Source organism: Musa acuminata, chromosome BXJ1-10, assembly GCF_036884655.1.
Source record: "Musa acuminata AAA Group cultivar baxijiao chromosome BXJ1-10, Cavendish_Baxijiao_AAA, whole genome shotgun sequence".
Taxonomy (NCBI): Eukaryota; Viridiplantae; Streptophyta; class Magnoliopsida; order Zingiberales; family Musaceae; genus Musa; species Musa acuminata.
In genome coordinates, this window is record NC_088336.1 from 27,844,423 (window position 1) to 27,862,031 (window position 17,609).

The 17,609-nt window shown below is 38.1% G+C and overlaps 2 protein-coding genes across 5 annotated transcripts; both read left to right on the plus strand.

The window, feature by feature from the left end:
- Positions 1 to 7,654: 7,654 nt before the first annotated feature.
- Positions 7,655 to 11,686, plus strand: LOC103968670 (MADS-box transcription factor 22). 4 transcript variants are annotated; one of them, XM_065087457.1, is made up of 9 exons: positions 7,655 to 7,962; positions 8,104 to 8,353; positions 9,580 to 9,658; positions 10,332 to 10,393; positions 10,474 to 10,558; positions 10,647 to 10,688; positions 10,998 to 11,039; positions 11,121 to 11,275; positions 11,450 to 11,686. In XM_065087457.1, the coding sequence occupies exons 2-9, from the start codon at positions 8,172 to 8,174 to the stop codon at positions 11,472 to 11,474; spliced, it is 672 nt and encodes a 223-aa protein (XP_064943529.1). In that variant the 5' UTR covers positions 7,655 to 7,962; positions 8,104 to 8,171; the 3' UTR covers positions 11,475 to 11,686. The 4 variants fall into 4 exon arrangements, with proteins under 4 accessions (XP_064943529.1, XP_009380237.2, XP_064943528.1 ...); XM_009381962.3 differs by having other exon boundaries at positions 7,656 to 7,962; positions 8,133 to 8,353; positions 10,474 to 10,573; XM_065087455.1 differs by having other exon boundaries at positions 7,658 to 7,962; positions 10,474 to 10,573.
- Positions 11,687 to 12,090: 404 nt separating this feature from the next.
- LOC135595925 (zinc finger CCCH domain-containing protein 62-like) lies at positions 12,091 to 17,483 on the plus strand. The gene is made up of 9 exons (XM_065087458.1): positions 12,091 to 12,408; positions 12,515 to 12,597; positions 13,222 to 13,339; positions 13,963 to 14,024; positions 14,107 to 14,158; positions 14,263 to 14,368; positions 14,450 to 14,548; positions 14,984 to 15,089; positions 16,115 to 17,483. Exons 1-9 carry the CDS (start codon positions 12,191 to 12,193, stop codon positions 16,723 to 16,725), a joined length of 1,455 nt encoding a protein of 484 aa, XP_064943530.1. The 5' UTR covers positions 12,091 to 12,190; the 3' UTR covers positions 16,726 to 17,483.
- Positions 17,484 to 17,609: the final 126 nt, after the last annotated feature.

Consider the following 17,609-nt stretch of genomic DNA (forward strand, 5'->3'; position numbering starts at 1 on the left):
TCCATATGCTGAAAAATTAGGACTGATTTGGTGAATTTGATCCCAAAATTATTTGCTTTACATCTACTAACTCTTTTTTGTGTTTTTTGCAATCTCAATTGTATATAATGATGGATGTATGCTTTATGTTTGAATGCCGACGTCGATTGTCACATTCGATGATCAAATGACTCTTTAATAAAACTATGACTGTAGTTGCATTAATCGCATATATATAACACTCTATATATACTAATATACTATATTCTACTCGGATGAAGCCATGACTTAGTTAATAGAGGCCATTTGACCGATCTATCCTTCACTATCTATCTTTCATCTTTTGGACATCAATCTTATGGAGAATGACTTTGTGACATTAATATGAATCGGAATTAACAGGATCCAAATAAGGTCAATGATTTTTTTTTTATCATAACTGTAATGGGATAATCAAATTACATCATTAATGAGTATCGATACAGAAATAATATATTTATTACTCATTAAAAAAATTTAAACTAGCTTAGGAATAATTCACGTACGTACTATTCATTTAATGAGGAGAAAAATATTGTAAATACAAAAAAATAAAAAAAAATAAGATTTGATCTTGATTGAGAATTAAAATTTATGAATGAAGAGTTTAAAAATTCATATATATAAGGACGAAAGTTAATCAATGAAGAATATTTTTTATTTTTAATAAAATTTAAAATATATATTTGATTTAATATTTAATATTTTTATTTTTATAATTATGCCTATAAAAATAAACTATAATATTATAATAGGAATCATTACACAATGGATTAGTAAATTATGTTATCTTCCAACATCAGTTATTGGATCAAATCCAAGTTCGAATCTTGTTAGGAACAAATATTATTGACGTTTAGTCAGCTCGATATGGTTCATACTTGTATGCGCAAGATTATATGAAGTATCTCTAAAGTGGATCCGAGGTGGAGGTGTCAAACTCCCGAGGTAAAAGTTTTGTACTCCCGAGGTGAAAGTATTGTTCTCCTAAGGTCGAAATATTGCACTCTTGAGGTGGCACATGCATGAAGATCAAGGTCAGGGGAGGTTTCCTGACTCGATCTCTCCAACACTCAAGTTAGTAATCCAATGTTCATAAATGTGGGCACGAATAGTTCGAGAAAGGAAGAGTCATCCTTTTCCTGTTTAGGATGTGTTTTTATAGGGAAAGAAAATTTATGATATTCTTCCTCGTCATAAAAGTAGATAATGTAGTTTATGATTACTTTCCTTATCATAAAGAAAGATAAGGAAGTTTGTGATTGTCTTCCTTGCTATAATGAATGAGAAAGAAGCTTGTATTTATTTTGCTTTGAATATTTATACATGTAGGCGGATAGAGGATAAATTGGATGGCACTTCGTAATTATGTGTCAGCCGACGATAGATTTTCTATCAATAGTCATGCCCCCCCTGAAGATATGCTTCGGGACTTTTACAAGAGGGGTTTGAAGTGCGTCGTTTGATTTTTTCGGCATAAAAGCATCCGAGATCTCATCTTATAGGTTAGTTTTTCCTGAATCAAATGTCTTAGGTATATTAGGCCTTATGCCCTCGTCATAATAGGTTTCTTTATACTGGTTGTGTTTTTTCGATTCATGTGTTTTGGGCACGTTAGGCATATGTTTTTGTCGTAGTGGATATCTCTTAATATGAGTAGAGTTTTTCTGACTCACGCATATCAGATACATTTGACCTTATATCTTTACCATAACGGATTTATCTTAGCGCCAGTCGGGTTTTCCCGACTCATGCATCTCGGGAGTATTTGGCCTTGCACATCTACCATGACAGATTTATCTTAACGTGGGTTGGGTTTTCCCGACTCACATCTCAGTTGCATTTGGCATTGCACCTTTGTTATAGTAAATTTATCTTAATATGGGTCTGGTTTTCTCGATTCATGCGTCTTAAGCGCATTTGGCCTTGCATCTCAATCATAGCAAATTTATCTTTTCATAACTCGGGTTTTCCCAACTCATGTGTCTTGGATGCTTTTGGTTTTGTACCTTCGTTATAGTGGATCTTTGATCTTCCTAGCGTGGTAAGCTTCAAATCTTCTCTTTATCGTGGTGGATGTCAAGTCCCTTTTCTGTCATAGTGGATATTGGATTTTTTTGCTGTGGGAGACTTTAAATCTTCTTTCCATTATAGTGGATTTCTCTGCCATAATGGATCTTGGGTCTTTCCGCCATGATAGTTTTCAAATCATTTTTTCGCTATGATAGATTTCATGTCCTTTATTCGCCATAGTGGATCTTGGGTCTTTCTGCCGTTGCGGGCTTTAAATCTTCTTTCCGCTATAGATGATATTGATTCTGATCGACACACGATGATGCTCTCCACCAGAGATGTCATGATGGATCTCATCACCGATGATAGTCTTGGTAGCGAACCGATGGCCGAGGTGGTCGATAAGTGCTTATACTCGACTCTTCTTTTTCGAGGTGGATAATAGCCACGACAACCGAAACACCGCGAATAACGTCAAGGTCTCTTCCATAATGGGCATGGGGTATAGAAGGTTGTCCTACATGACATAAACGAAGATTATCTTGAGGAGCCACCTCTCAAGCTTCTTGTCATTTAGGATGATGGGGCCCTACAGGCTCTCTCACATGATGCAATTTGTGAGGGCATCGATTAGGGTAGGCTTACTAGAGCCATTCGTCCAAAGCATTGTGAAGATCTCCACTTCCCCCACCTTGCTAAAGATAGAATTCAAGGTGGATCTGAGGTAGCCGACGTCACCTTTGGGGATCAAGTCATCAAGCTTAAGGGCACGGTGCTCCGGAGAGGCATAGTTATTGCCCTTGACGACATCACTACTGTGGTCACCAACATCACTTATAGGGGAAAAGTCATCGAGCTCAAGGACATGGTGCTCCTGGGAAGCATAGTCATTGCTCTCAGCGATATCATTGATGTAAACATTGATGATGCACTTAAAAAGCTAGCTGAGAGTGATGGACTTATTATCGTCATTACCTCCAGAGGTCTAGTTGGCATTAGCTCGAGGGCTATGAGATAAAGAGCTAGTTGAGAGTGATGAACTTAATGCCATTGCTATCTAGGAAGTCCTAGTTGGCATTAGCTAAGGTGATGTGGTGGCTATGCAGGTCATCATGGTCAATGTCCTCGGCCAACCATCGAGGAGGATTGTCGATCGAAGAATGATGACTTATCCATGAATCGAGGCATGATATTACTTCAGTATCATGTTATATCTTATTGGAGTCTCTGTCGAGATAGTTGGGGCAAGAGTAAACTAATAGCTTACATCATGCCCATTAGCATATGCACCTATTGGGTGAGGTTCTGGAACACCTCAGTGGGGATAAGTAGGTGGCTCGGGTTGGTCATATTTTTTTCGCCAAGATAACCTCGGGTACGATCGCTAGTGACCTCTCCACCAATGACCAGAAAAAGAAAAAAAGGCTTAAGCCTCATCATGAAGGCTTAAATCACGAGTGATATATGAGCTTCTTGCACGCCTTAGATATTGTTGGTGAACCAGGTGATAGAGTTGAAGAGTGTCTCTTCCTCCTCTTGCTTGAGTTTGAGTAACATCGTTGCTGATGGCCTCGGGCATATATTCCTAAGAAAGTAGAGTTTGAATTCCTTTACAAGTTAAGTAAATGAACCAACCAAGAGTGGCTTCAAATGTACCACTCTCGTGCTAGGCTTCTCAACATCCTTAGAATGCATGGTATATCAGAGCATTCAAGATGTCGTTAGGAGCCATCTGGGCACTAAAGGTGACAGTGTATTTAATCGAGTCAGTACTGCCATCAAAGACTTCCAATGATAGGAGATAGAAGTTGGTTGGGATTGATTCCTCTTGGATATTCTAGGTGAATGAGGATCGATCGAACTTCCACTTGGACTATTGAACTCTCGTCGCATCTCGTCTAGACATTAGTCTATTTATCGTAGTTGGACCTTAAGGGAGACATACATTAAATCCATTAATTAGGTCTCAGATTGGGGTGGAGTAGAGTGGTGGTTCGATGGTGCCTTGAACTCCACCGTTAGGTAGTGGCGATTGGTAATTTCGTGGACCTTGGGCAACCTTAAGATGCCGTTGGTTAAGGGGATTCCAATGGATGTCGATGTCAGTGGTACTTGCGGCATCATTTGTGACTGAGATGATGATGTTATTTGTTGGGTTATTGGAGGTAGGAGCAAGATAACAACTTGCAATATACCCATAAATAAATGCACTTGATAGGCGAGGTTCAAAAACACCTCAACGAGAATGTGCAAATGGCTTGAGTTTTTCCCAAGGGGTGAGGGGCCTGGGTTATTGAATAAACGCTAATGTCTCATTAGTATCTGTGATAAAGTGGACGTATCTATATGTGAGAAGGATGACAATTGTCTGATGAGTAAAAGTCCTGAGTTAAGAGGTGGGGCCTCCTTATTGGAACGTTCGTTGAGAGGGTTGATAGATAGACGTTCCTATAATATCAATCCTCATTTTAGTGTCCAGATCTATATATGTAAAATTTTTCAAATTATCTCTGAGATGGAGGTGTTGAACTCCCGAGATTGAAATATTACACTCCTGAGGTAACTCTTACATGAAAACTAAGGGTCGGGGGAGGTTTCCCAACTTGGTTTCTTCGACATTTAAATTATTAATCCGAGATCTCTAAATGTCCACCCCTCTTTTCTTGTATATGATATATTTTAATACCCTATAAGATGAAAAAAAAATTTATAATATCATTCTTTATCATAAAGGAAGAGAATAGAACTTAGAATTATCTTCCTTACAAGTTTATAATTATCTTTTATTATAATGTAGGTGAAAGAAATTTGTATTTTACTATTTTAAATCTTTATACATTGTATCATGCCAGGTAACCTCCTTACCTTTTGAAGTAGATCTAACTAGCTAACCCAAACCGATAGCATCACTTTGGTTTGGCACAGCAAAAGTGCAGCCAAATATGTTTCTCTTCTTTATAAAATTTAATTAAAATTTTCAACCTAAAATGTTCTTCACAAGCAATAAGATTTAATTATATATTACTCCTGTATTTACATCCTCTTAGTATCACAGTCCTTATACCTTAAGAATTTATACTGGGATTTTCGTAATTATGAAATTAAAATAATTAAAATTATTTTTTTTCTAACGCCTCTTCTCATGTTCACCGTTCTAACGAGGGCTTCACCACATGCACTATCGTGTTCGATTTCATCTCCGATGAATCTGTGTAGCTAGAAAAATTGATCAGAAATGTAGCTAATTGAATATAATGTGGTTTTGGTGGCAATTCAAGGAAAATTTTTAAAGTTTATGTTCAAATGCAAAGATCATTTGTTCCGCGACTGTGTTCTTAGTTAGGCAATTGAATAATTATGTTTTGGCCGTAGAGAGCGGACTCATGTAATACTAGATCTACCGTTGAACATTAAGCACATCATAATCCTAATCATAGGTGTCAAACCAATCAAATGACTGATGTGACATGTAATATGATATATAATCTTTTTGTTAATTATTATAATATTTTTATTTTATATTACTTAATGTATAAATATATTATGATATTTATGGATCACGATAATGATGATATCATGATAATGAGACCGATTCACCTTTAAACATAAACCTTAAATAATCCTAATCATAGGTTACTCGAGAGGGATATCGAGATAACCAAACAGACTGGTGTATTGTATACCTGTTCATATGATAGAGGCAATTAGTCTCATAGCTGCTCATGTGAGGACACAAGGGCTACAGTGTAGATGCTCATTGGAGAATGAGTTAACAGATTGATCCGCTTACGGAATGCTGGGTGGTTGATGATACTTCATTATCAGATAGCGATTCCGTCATCCTATTAGTGTACATGATACTTAGACTTGAGATAGCAACGATGTCATGTATGAGTACTCCACTATTTGATACTAAATTTATATGTTTAGAAGTTTCAAATCTAGCATAGTCGGTCGTCGAGAGTGATAGCTAACCTTACGAGGACTATTGAGTATCAATAAAGGATCATCCGCTGTCGGTATCATAAGAATAATATCTCATGTGCTCTTTTTCAGACAAATCTTTAGCCAAGATCATTCGAATTGAGAGAGAAAGAGTTTTCTGGGAGAATCCGATTAAAACGAAATTTGAGAAGAAACCGTATGAGCTTGACAACATCATGCCCAATGTACAAGCTCTAGGATATTAGATAGATGAGATACTATATGTACAAAGTAACTAATAACATGTAGGTCCAAATGATTGGATTCCTTTGTATGGTTTGAGACTGCAGCATAGTGATCTAGGACGTCCGCAATAGATGAGTCGAGTAAATTATTATGAAGTTAATAATTCATTGAGTCAGAAAGAGTTCTAACAGGTATAACTCACGACCAACTCGATATTTTGTTTAGAGGGTAATACACATATGATATGTGTTACGACGAGTAGAGGTTCAGATATAAGATATCCGTCGAAACCCCTATTTTATTGGATATTCAATAAACCGTTGAATTATTGATTCTTATGGATAATATTCAATAAGACTAATGAAAGATTATTGGATAGAAATTCAAATGATTAAATATTTGGATGAAGATGTAATATCTAAGATTCATTAGTATTTTATGTTTTTTCCTTACATAATGTCGCCCTTATATTTTTTTACACATAGCCCATATTCTTTAATGCAATCAAAAGCTTCTTCAGTGCTACAGGAACAAAACAGAGTTACCTCCTCTAACATTTGATACACTGCATCGTCCACCGACGTGTGCTGGCAGTCATCTTCCACCTAAGAATCGAAGCTAGGGGTCACTGAGGTGAGCACACAAACTCTACGAGGTTGGCAAATGATGCAGGGAGGAGAAAGGAGGTGGAGTCCGGCGTACCTTGAGACCGAAGAAGTACATGACCATCTGGTCGACGGAGGTGACGTTAAGGTGCAGCGGCAGGAGCGGCGAGCTCTTGCACCCCGGCCACTAGCTTGAGCAGCTGTATCATTAGCACCACGATGTTTGCTTCGTCTTTGATCTCCTTAGTGTTTCGGAAGATATTATCATGGTCAATTATGCCACTACCGTTTCCCACGGATGGATCGAAATATGGTGGTGCTTGCGGTGGCACCCTCATCGGAGTGATGGACACGTTAGCGTCGACACCTTCATTGATAGACTCGGACGCCACAGCGGACGTAGCGGCAGCGGCGTTGACGGGGTGATCGTCATCGTAGAAGCAGCTGTCCTATTGTCGTTATCTATTAATTTGTGTCAATCGAACGTATGATTTAATGTGTCTTCATAATTACGAGATGTAGTTATGAAGGTGAAGTACAGGTGTAATTAGCCCTAAGGAATATTGGAACCAACACGCTCACACATTATAAGAGGGGACCGGAAGCGAAGGTGGCCGTCCTCCTCAAGAATTCACCTCCCCCACACACAAACTTCTCTTTACTACAGCAGTAACACTTGTTCGAGGCAAAGAATCGATCGATCCCCACCGTCGCATCTGAGATCGACGGGTGTGATGTCGCCCTACAAGATCTGCATGGCGCATAATATTCTACTTCGATCCGTCCAAACTCTGACACACTGAAACCAGCCATCATCAACGCCCGTCTCAAATGAGGGTTTTAACAGCTAGCATTAAATCGAACACCTACTTGTAATCCTCTGAGAGGCAGAAGTTAGTCCATAAGAGAGAGAGTGTGCGAAAGAGACAGGAAGAGAGGCCTGCGAGTGGCCTTGACGGTAACCCATGAGTGGGTCTTCGACATGGCGAGATACCACCGCAGCAAGGGCCGCTGTCTCCTCCCCTTTTTCTGCAGCCTCTCATTTTCCCTCAACCTATTGGTCAGTGGTCTCTGAAACTCCCACCGACGGACCCAATCGGAGCTGCGAGGAGGAGGGAGGAAATCCAGCTCTCATCCCTCGTCGAACTTGAGATTGGTGAGTTCCCCCTCTTCCTTTTCCTTCTTCTTTTGTTAATGTCTTTTTCTCCTTGTTAGGGTTTCTTGTAGGGCTTCACTTAATTTGGAAACAGATGCAATGTCTTTTTCTTTCCATATTGACGTACTTTTTTGGATCGAGGTGATCCTCGGTTCACCATCTCGCTGTAGGAGGAGGAGGAGGAGGCGAGGAGGTGAGATCGGAGAGGGATGGCGAGGGAAAAGATACAGATAAAGAAGATCAGCAACGCGACGGCGAGGCAGGTCACGTTCTCGAAGCGTCGAAGGGGGTTGTTCAAGAAGGCGGAGGAGCTATCGATCCTGTGCGATGCGGAGGTAGCGCTCATCGTCTTCTCCTCCACAGGCAAGCTATTTGAGTTCTCCAGCTCCAGGTACTGCGCTTCGACCTATGTATCGTTCATGGTCCTGTTTAGGGTTTCAACAATTACCTCTCCCTCCATATCCTCCTCTTCAACCATTAGCTTCGACTTCACCTCGAGAAGAGAGATTAAAAAGGGGTTTCTCTTATATTTAGCTGGTTCTGTGTCCCTTTTATGTTCTTGATATATAAATATGTATATATATACGTATATACCTTAGCCAAGTTAATGTGCATGATGTAGTTCAGGAGAATCTACCACTTGATTATAAGACATTTATATATTGAAAGATGCCACTTGATCAGACTGAGAGAGTCCGTCATGAAACTAGCGAAGAATATGGTAAGTTTAGGAGAGAAACCTGTGTGTATTGCATGAACAGCAAGCTCTTCACAACCCTGCAGTATTTTCTGCTCTGGTAGCTTACATGACACACTAGTGTGAATCTGTAGGATGTTGTCATAGGATGATCGAAGTAGAGAAGCAATGATTTTTAGTAGGATAAGCTTGATTTCAACTGAGAGAACTCATCTGACAAAGAAAAATGGAAGCATGAACCTCTTAGTGCAGGCCATCGAGGAAAGCAATACCAACTGTGGAACATTGTTTTGGATTGTATGAAAGAACAAGATAGTTAGAATCAGGTTAACCATATATGCATTTTCAAAGCAATATAGATCATCACATGGTTCCTTTGCTCACGAAGTGTAGTCTTTAAGACAGAGATACTGATCGTTTATCTTATGGAACACATCTTGAGAATATATGCATGATCATCTCCTTAATTTGATATCAGGAATTGGCTAATTTGCTCAACAACATCAAGAAATCACACATCCAGTAGAAGTTTCATTCTGGAGTTTAATGTTGATGAACTATATAATTATGATCAACCAATTCAGTTTACTAAAATTAATTTTGCTGCCATATTACCCCAAAGATCTGGTCAAAGACCGATCTTTACAAACTCTAGGAAGATCTATGTATGTACTGAAGAATCAACAAATAGCGATTAGGATCAAAGCATATATGCCCGGATTCTTCGTAGTGGCATGGCATGTAGTATGTGATATGCTCACGCTACCTGCATGTTGTTGCATTACGTACTAGCTTGGCACATGCACGCATGCAGCACCTTAAGTAATTGCCATCTTCCTTCTTCATGATAAGATTGTTACTACAAAGGATTTCATAATCGTTTAACATTTGGTTCCCTAATAGCTTTTTCTTGTTTGAAGCATGAAGGAAATACTCGAAAAGCATACCACACACTCGAAGAATTTGGAGAAAGCAGAAGCACCATTGATAGACTTAAACGTAAGACTCTTATCTGATAGTATCCTCTACCAATATATTTAGTCTAAGCAGATGTAGTCTGATAATTAGTCGACCATCTCAGATACAATCATGTTAAGGCTGTTATACTTGTGATGTTATCTTGGCTTCCAAGTATTCAGCTGATGCCATGCATGCTTATAGCTACTGGAAGGACTTATCTTGGCTTCGAAGTATTCAGCTGATGCCATGCATGCTTATAGCTACTGGAAGGAGGGATGCCAAAGCAATCACTGCATGCGCATTTTGATGGAAACTATGTAGCATATTATTTGCATTGATCTTGTTGTTTCCTAGACATCACCTCCTCGTAACACAAGAGTGTGTAAGTTACTATATCAAGAACAATCAAGTTATTTTCTTCTTGATTTTGGGCTTGTCTTGTAGCTGTGGGGAAAGAGGAGTTAGCATTGCCTGCTAGAAAAGTTTATGCTTGGTTCGATGATATGTATGAGACAATAAGAAATCATCTGTGAATGTATTGACTTAGATTTAGATGAATGTATTAAGCTAATTTACTTTCGAGTTTGTTTCCTTTTTGCTATTGACTCTGTGTTGATTATAAAGCCAATTGCTGGATTGCATGCTGTGAAATAGTTGCAGATTATATCTAAAGCAGCAAACTAATCATCAGCATCTTGTTGTTCTATTGCAGTTAGATGATAGCAACTATACAAGCCTGAGCAATCAAATTGCAGATGCAAGCCTTCAATTAAGGTCTCTGTATATGCAAAAATATTTATGTATTCATATGCATGCATGTAGGTTTTGCTGACTGAAAACATGCTGTGATGCAGGCAGATGAGAGGGGAAGAGCTTCAAGGGTTGACGATCCACGAGCTGCTGCAGCTGGAGAAAACCCTCGAAGAGGGATTAAGAAAGGTCCTGGAAACAAAGGTCGAACATTACATCTGAACTCCTTTGTGATAATTTCAAGTGTTGTTTACCAGTTGCATATTTCATTTTTCAGGGTCAACATATCATGGAGCAGATCAATGATCTTCAAGAAAAGGTGGCCTTACTGTTTCCTGCAGTACTTTTGTTGGCTGATATCATGTTCTTATAAAAAGAGGAAAATCATGCATTATCATGTGAGTGAACTCAAACGAATTAGCAAACCATCGATATATTTCAAGTACTACTATATCAGATAATGGTCATGTACATGATGAAGAGATTTCCTCAAGAAAAAGGAAAAAGAATGATGAACAGATGTATCTATGTCAGCTCATTTCCTTATAACGAGTCTCTCTCTCTCTCTCTCTGTATGTGTAAGTTATTGGTTTACCTCCTTGATAATGCTTTCTTGTTTCACAACCAGGGGAAGAAGCTGATGGAAGACAATGAGAGACTGAGGAAGCAAGTAAAGCCTTCTACTCGTCACTAATTAATCTCCTCTTTCTGCTTCAGTTCTTACTTTGCTCAAACAGCTTATGGAGAGCAGGTAGTAATTATGGCCAGGGAGGAGAAACAGCTCGTGACTGAATCAGAAAACATCACATATGAAGATGGGCAGTCGTCTGAATCAGTTTCTAATGCTCTGCAGTTAAGAATGCCTCAGGATACTGATGATAACTCTCACACTACACTGCAACTAGGGTACTATTCAACTTCTCTTCTCTCTTGGTCTGTTTTTATTGAATATTTTGAGGAGGTATTGCTGTTCTACAATCAACTTATCAAAAGCTAGCTTGTGCACTGAAGTATTCTTTACCTGCATGCATTGCTGAAACTTCAAGAGCTGCTTAATGCGATTGTGCTGGTTTTGTGCAGGTTGCCAGTGTCAAAGTGGCTGTGACCGTGAGAGTTCTCTGGACATAGAGCTGCAGGATTATAGTTGTCGTGGATATGTGCACTCCTATATGATGAATGAGTATATAACATAACGTTTCCTGCTAACTACGCTGTGGTAAACAACTCCTAAAAGTATATGAGCAGTCTCTTGTGTGATTGATGACATCACTGAGCATTCAATAATCTTAGTTGGCTTTGATGTTTCCATTACCAAAATCTTCTGTAATACGTCGTGCTTTTAAGGTTTTTGCGTTGATAATGTTGTAACTTAGAATATTCTAATTTTGTTTTTCACTTGCTTGGTCAAACATTTATGAAATTAGTCAAGAATTTTGTATACACGCACCAAATAAGTTTATTTTCACTTTCTTGGTCAAACATACAGTCAAACATTCACGAAATTAGATGACAACGATGCATATATATATATATATATATATATATATATATATATATATATATGACCAAAATTAGTAGAATGGTACGTGAAGAGTAATTATTTGCTACCATTGATAAGGTGGAGCCCATCCGCGGGGTCAGCCCTGGTACAGTCACAAGTCACAAGCCAGGTTGGGGCCGATGGTAAGATACGTAGGGAAAGTAGGGCAGAATAGTCCGTAGTGGCAATGTTAAAGCATCGCGGAATCATTCCTCTTTCGATCTTCTTCCTCTCTTTGACGGTTCAATCGCCGTTCACTCGTTCTTCCCAAGGAACGAAGGATGCCGCCTGTCGCTACCGGTTCCCACAAGGGAAAGCGCGTCGTCATCTCCGTCTCCTCGTCTTCCGATTCCGATCGAGAAGCGTCGTCCGATTTCGATCAAGGAGAAGACGATGATGACTCCGATGACGAAGATTATGTCAATGACGACCTTGACGATGTAGAAGAGGAGGATGACGAAGAAGGAGAATCTGAAGTCGGGGAGGAAGAATCTATAAGGTCTTCTCGCCTCCCTTTTGGTTTCGATTCAATCTCCTATCATTCTGCGCTTAGCTTGTCTCGTTTTGTTTACGACGTCTATCTCTGTTTTTGATGGAGATGATAGCAACGAGGACGATGAGGGGGATTCGATGGACAAAAGATCGACAGATGAAGAACGATGTAACAAAGTCATCCATCTCTTAAAAAGTACATCTTCTTCGTAGATGCATAATACCACAAAAAATTGTGAGGTTTTGATCTGATTCTTGTGGAGTTGGTTGGACATCTAGATTTTGGTTAGGAGACTTTTAGGTACTTCTTTAAAGCAAATTTATTTCATTGTTGGTTCGACGTGTAGTTGGAAGTTTCCAAGAAGTGCATATGTGATCATTATTTACTAAGATTTTGTCAGTCCAGGGGTAATAAATTATGTACATATATTTCTAATGAAATGCTGCATTGATTTTATTATCTAATAATAGACAATGCTCTCATTGTTTAAACTTATATACCTTAAATTTCATGTTGCGTTAGAGATAGTGTCTTAAGATGATGCATTCTTGCATTTATCATATACTCTTTAGGTCCAGGTGCTTCAATTGTCTATTTTAAATTTACAATTCGTGAGTCACTAGGATTGGTTTATCTACTTAAGCTTATTTCATTGTTGTAGGTCTAGAATTTTCTAAAGTCTCTTGTTATGCTTCATGCACCTTGTTGTGTTTTTCATGTATGTTTCTAAAGTATAAGAATCAAAATTTCCTGATAGTATAAAACAAAGCAGATGAGAAATTGATGAATCATTGTATGTCATGATTCTTTTTTCATCAGGAAAAGGAAGTTTAGATACTTTGAAATTGGAAGACTGTAAATCCTATTTGAGGAAGCATGGACTCCGGTTAAGTGGGACCAGATCTACCTGCATCAAGAGAATTTTAGAGCACTATAGGTCAGTCACATTTTCTGCTTCAAACTAGAGTCTAGTTACTAGACAACTAGTTTTTGAAAGCGTTTCTATTTTGGTTGTTTATTATTATTTTTTCATATTCTCTCTACTATGTGCTTATGCTTTTCTATTGCTTTCTCCTTGTTATTCTGTTAGGAAATGAACCTGCCAAAACTGATTGTTTGGATCTATACCCCATTGGTCTAATTTGACCAATGCTACAGAATATCATTGCTGAAATGTGATCCTTACATACATTATGATGCCCTGTGGACAACCAATTAACAAGGGCTCTTTGATAATGCTCTAGTATAGTTTAAATCATTTTTGTGGCTATAAGCTTGCACTTAAACTATTTGGTTTTGCTGCAAGTTATGCTATAATGAAATGATGAATTATGTTCCAGAGAAAGCTTCTCTAAGTCTAACTAAATTAAGCCTTCTGCCAAAGAAAGTTCTGATGACTTCTTGGATCTTTAATGAATCATTTGTTTTTAGTTGCACGAATATGTCAGTCATTTTTTTCAGACGTAAATTTCTTTCTTTTGACTGGAAGGATGACAAAAGAAATGTCTGTCCATTTTTAGGTTTAAAATTGCTATTTCTAATGTGGTTTTATTCACTCAGGCTAAAAGATGGAAATGGTGAAAAACTATATCCAAGATCTTCCTTTGTTATAAACTGCACAGGTAGATAACTGATGCACTGGTTCATTTTGAACACAATTATTGATGCAAAAATCATGTTGAAGGTTTTTCATTTGTTTGGCAGGGGATGTATGTAAAGGTGATGTTGTTCTGTTCAGACAGAGGGTTTATGATAAGTATGTGTTTGGGGACTCCTGTTTCTTCTTGTACACTTTCTTTCAGAAACTTTCCTCTTCTGCTCCTTTTTTTTAAGAATGTCAATTTCCTAGTTGTTAAACAGGTTTGACAAAGTATCAAGGACTGCGAATATTATAGGAAAGCGGATAATTGCAGGAAGAGTTGTCAAGGAAAGTTATGGTGCAGCGAAACAGCAACACACTTTTACTGTAAGAACAAGATCACTAGTCCTGAAACTCTGTAACCAATAGTTTTTTTTCTCTCTCAATTGTTGTTTCGGTTTTGCAAAGGTTGAAGTAGTATGGTGCAAAGGTAAAAATGCTCTACCTCCCTTATTTCCTTTGCTTGTGAAGGGACGGAACCTCTACAGGCTAAAGACCTTCCGCCAGGTATTTGGTTTCTTTTTGTTAGGAAGGTTACTCTAACACTAGCATATTACAATTTTTATTATAACCTTAGCTTACTCTAAGGTTATTCTTCCAAATTTTGCATTATCACACTCTATAGAAATAGAAAAGAGCTGGAATAGAACAATTTTGATGTTCCACCTGAAAATTCTCCAATGTATTGTGAAGTTGATTATCCATCAAGAGAAAAACTGATCAGCAGGCATATAATTGGAAGATAAATAAAAGATCAAATTTAACCTTTCTATTCCCTTTTTTCAAATCTATCAAGCCCTTCTGATGTTTTTGATATTCTTGACACTACCCTTAGTTTAATTGATATATTTGTCCATAAACTGCACTCAATTAGTGTTTATGAAATGCATGCGCTGAATTCTGTTAAGTATAAAATAGTTCGACAATTTATGTCTGGTATAGCGTTGGAGCAATGAAATAGAGAGATCTAAGGTTCTTGCGGAAAAGCATCAAAGGGGAGCAACAGCAAGGCGCATCAGAGAACTTTCGAAAGCTAAGTCTGGAAAAGGTGGTAATCATTGTCCTTACTCCCTGAGAACTAAACTTTTGGCATTTATATTTTTGTCTCAGTAAGTTCTTGATTAAATGATTTCATATCTATCTGCATAAGATGTCTATGACATTGATCTGTGGGTATTTGATCGTTGCTTACTGTTCCCTTCCCTGCAATTCCTTTTTCTGCTCTTTGGTTTTCTTTCAGCCTTCCTCATTCTTGTGGGAATGTTCAATGGACACATTTTTTGTCAAGTGAATAATTTTATGCTTCTTATGACCTGCTTATATTCAGTTGAACCAGAGTAGCAATATTGATAATATGGTAGTTCTTGAACTTAGAAACATTTTTTCCTATGTATATAACATTTTCCGTATATAGCATGTTGTCATCTATCAAAATTTGAAATGCATAAGGATCCTTGATTAAACAAATTATGATCTTATACACTGGTTCCATGATGCTTGGGTGATAGATGGATTGCCAATATAAGTAACAGAATAAGTTCACACAAGCTCATACAACAAAATAAGCAACTTCTAAGGTTTATGCAAGAATCTAAACTATTGAAATGGAGTTTGAAAATCATAAGGATATAGCTTTGCCCGAATGCTGTATATATACTGGGCTGTCTGCTGCATGAGGCTTCTGTCAAATGAGGTCTAGGGAGGTAAATGTAGGTGTATCATCCTGTAGTCAATCATGTTAATTTTGTGAGTGGAATCTTGATACCTTTGTCATGAATGAGCAACATTACTGCAATGCTCACAAATAATATTATTATAGGTTCCCATTTTAAGTCCCCAGTCTTTTCACAGATATGCCATTTAGACATGGAGCAATCACTTATGCAAACCTTTTTTTAAGTTTCAATCATCCAAACTATTTGTGCCTAGAGTTTGCAGCAGGAGCGATTGAGACATGCACTGATAAAAGTTTGGATATCTTGACTTGAAAAATTACCAAGTTACCCTTATCAGTTGGAAGCTATCATCTTTAGTTTGATGTATAATGCATACTCTAATTGATGTTCAACCCAGGTTCCAAGTGCCAGCAAAGTTCTTCTGATGCTAGGCCACATTCGAAGGAAAGAAGGATGGAAGATTCTAAACATGGTTCCGAAACAAAGAAACAGAAAGTTCCTTGTGCCTCTGCACCATTTAATGTTCATACAAGTATGAAGGCTACCATGACAAGAAATGTCAGTTCACAAAAAATTTCTAGTGCCAATGCTCCATTCAGTGCTCACGCAAATATTCAGGCCACCATGACAAGAAATATTGAGTCATCATATACTGCTCCAAGACATGCAAGTTATCATGAAAGCAGAATTCATCATCAACGCCTTATCCTTGGGAGGAACCCCTTCTACAATCATCACAATATGCTGATGGAATTACATCATAGCACAGCACCACCGCAGACAAGGTGGAATTTTCATCCGGCATACAATCCAAATTATTCTATGGATGTGACTGGAGTTGCACATCATCATGCATTGAACATGGAACACACTTTTTGCCATCCTTGGGCCAGTGCTACTCCTAATGTTGGTCCACGGACTGCGAGGCAGCAATGGCGACAGTCAGATTATGATCCTGGCCCCCCATTACCTCCAGGTATGCAATTCCATAGATATAGGAGGCCTTGACATTTACTGAAAGCAGTTCTGGTTTTGTGGAAGGTAAAGGTTGCCTGTTCAGATGATTGATGTATTGACAGTTCAATACTCACTTGGCTGAAAGTACATATTTACAAGCAAGAGTACAAGTTCCATTTTGATGGTTCTTATAGTACCACAATCCAAATTGAAGACAGTAGGAAGATTTCAATGTTCACAAAAGTCTGTTTGAAGTCTTGGTCAGCTCATGAACATTTGTGTTGGATATCGTCCAGCAGCAAAATTATGTGTCAATACTTCCCATTGCGTCGAAGAAAGAAGCAGCATTTGGACTTCAATTGAAGAACAGCAGAAGTTTATCATCTTTTATATCCAAAGGCCAAAAACAAAAAGACAGTATGTCTGTTTTGATGGTTGAGATGGATGGTGTGTCTGAAATGCAATTTCTCTTATCTTGTGAAATCTGGGATTGCTTCAAACTATATAAAAATACTATTGGCAGTTATTGGAAACCAGATAGATGAGGTTGGAAATAAAACAAATAGAAAAAAACAAAGTTTATGGTCGCAGCTTCAAAATGTTGCCATCCAAGCAACTTGATATATGTTTGCTCCATGTTGATACTCTTGTCAACCAAGCCTCCCTAAAGGTTACTCTGAAACTTTAGTAGTGTAGGTCATGGTCTTATTTCTATCATGAACAGGAGACTATGCTTGACAATTTACTGGATGACTGTCAGGTTGCTGATGATGAATTATGAATGCTTAATGTCTACTTTTCTGTGTTGAGATGCGCAGGCAATAATGTATCTTACTTGGTGTATGTTTCATCTAAAAGTTGATATCTTGTGACAATGACAAATATATTTGAAGTTGCAGCTGATGGTGAAGGAGAGATGGCATGAGGATGTGATC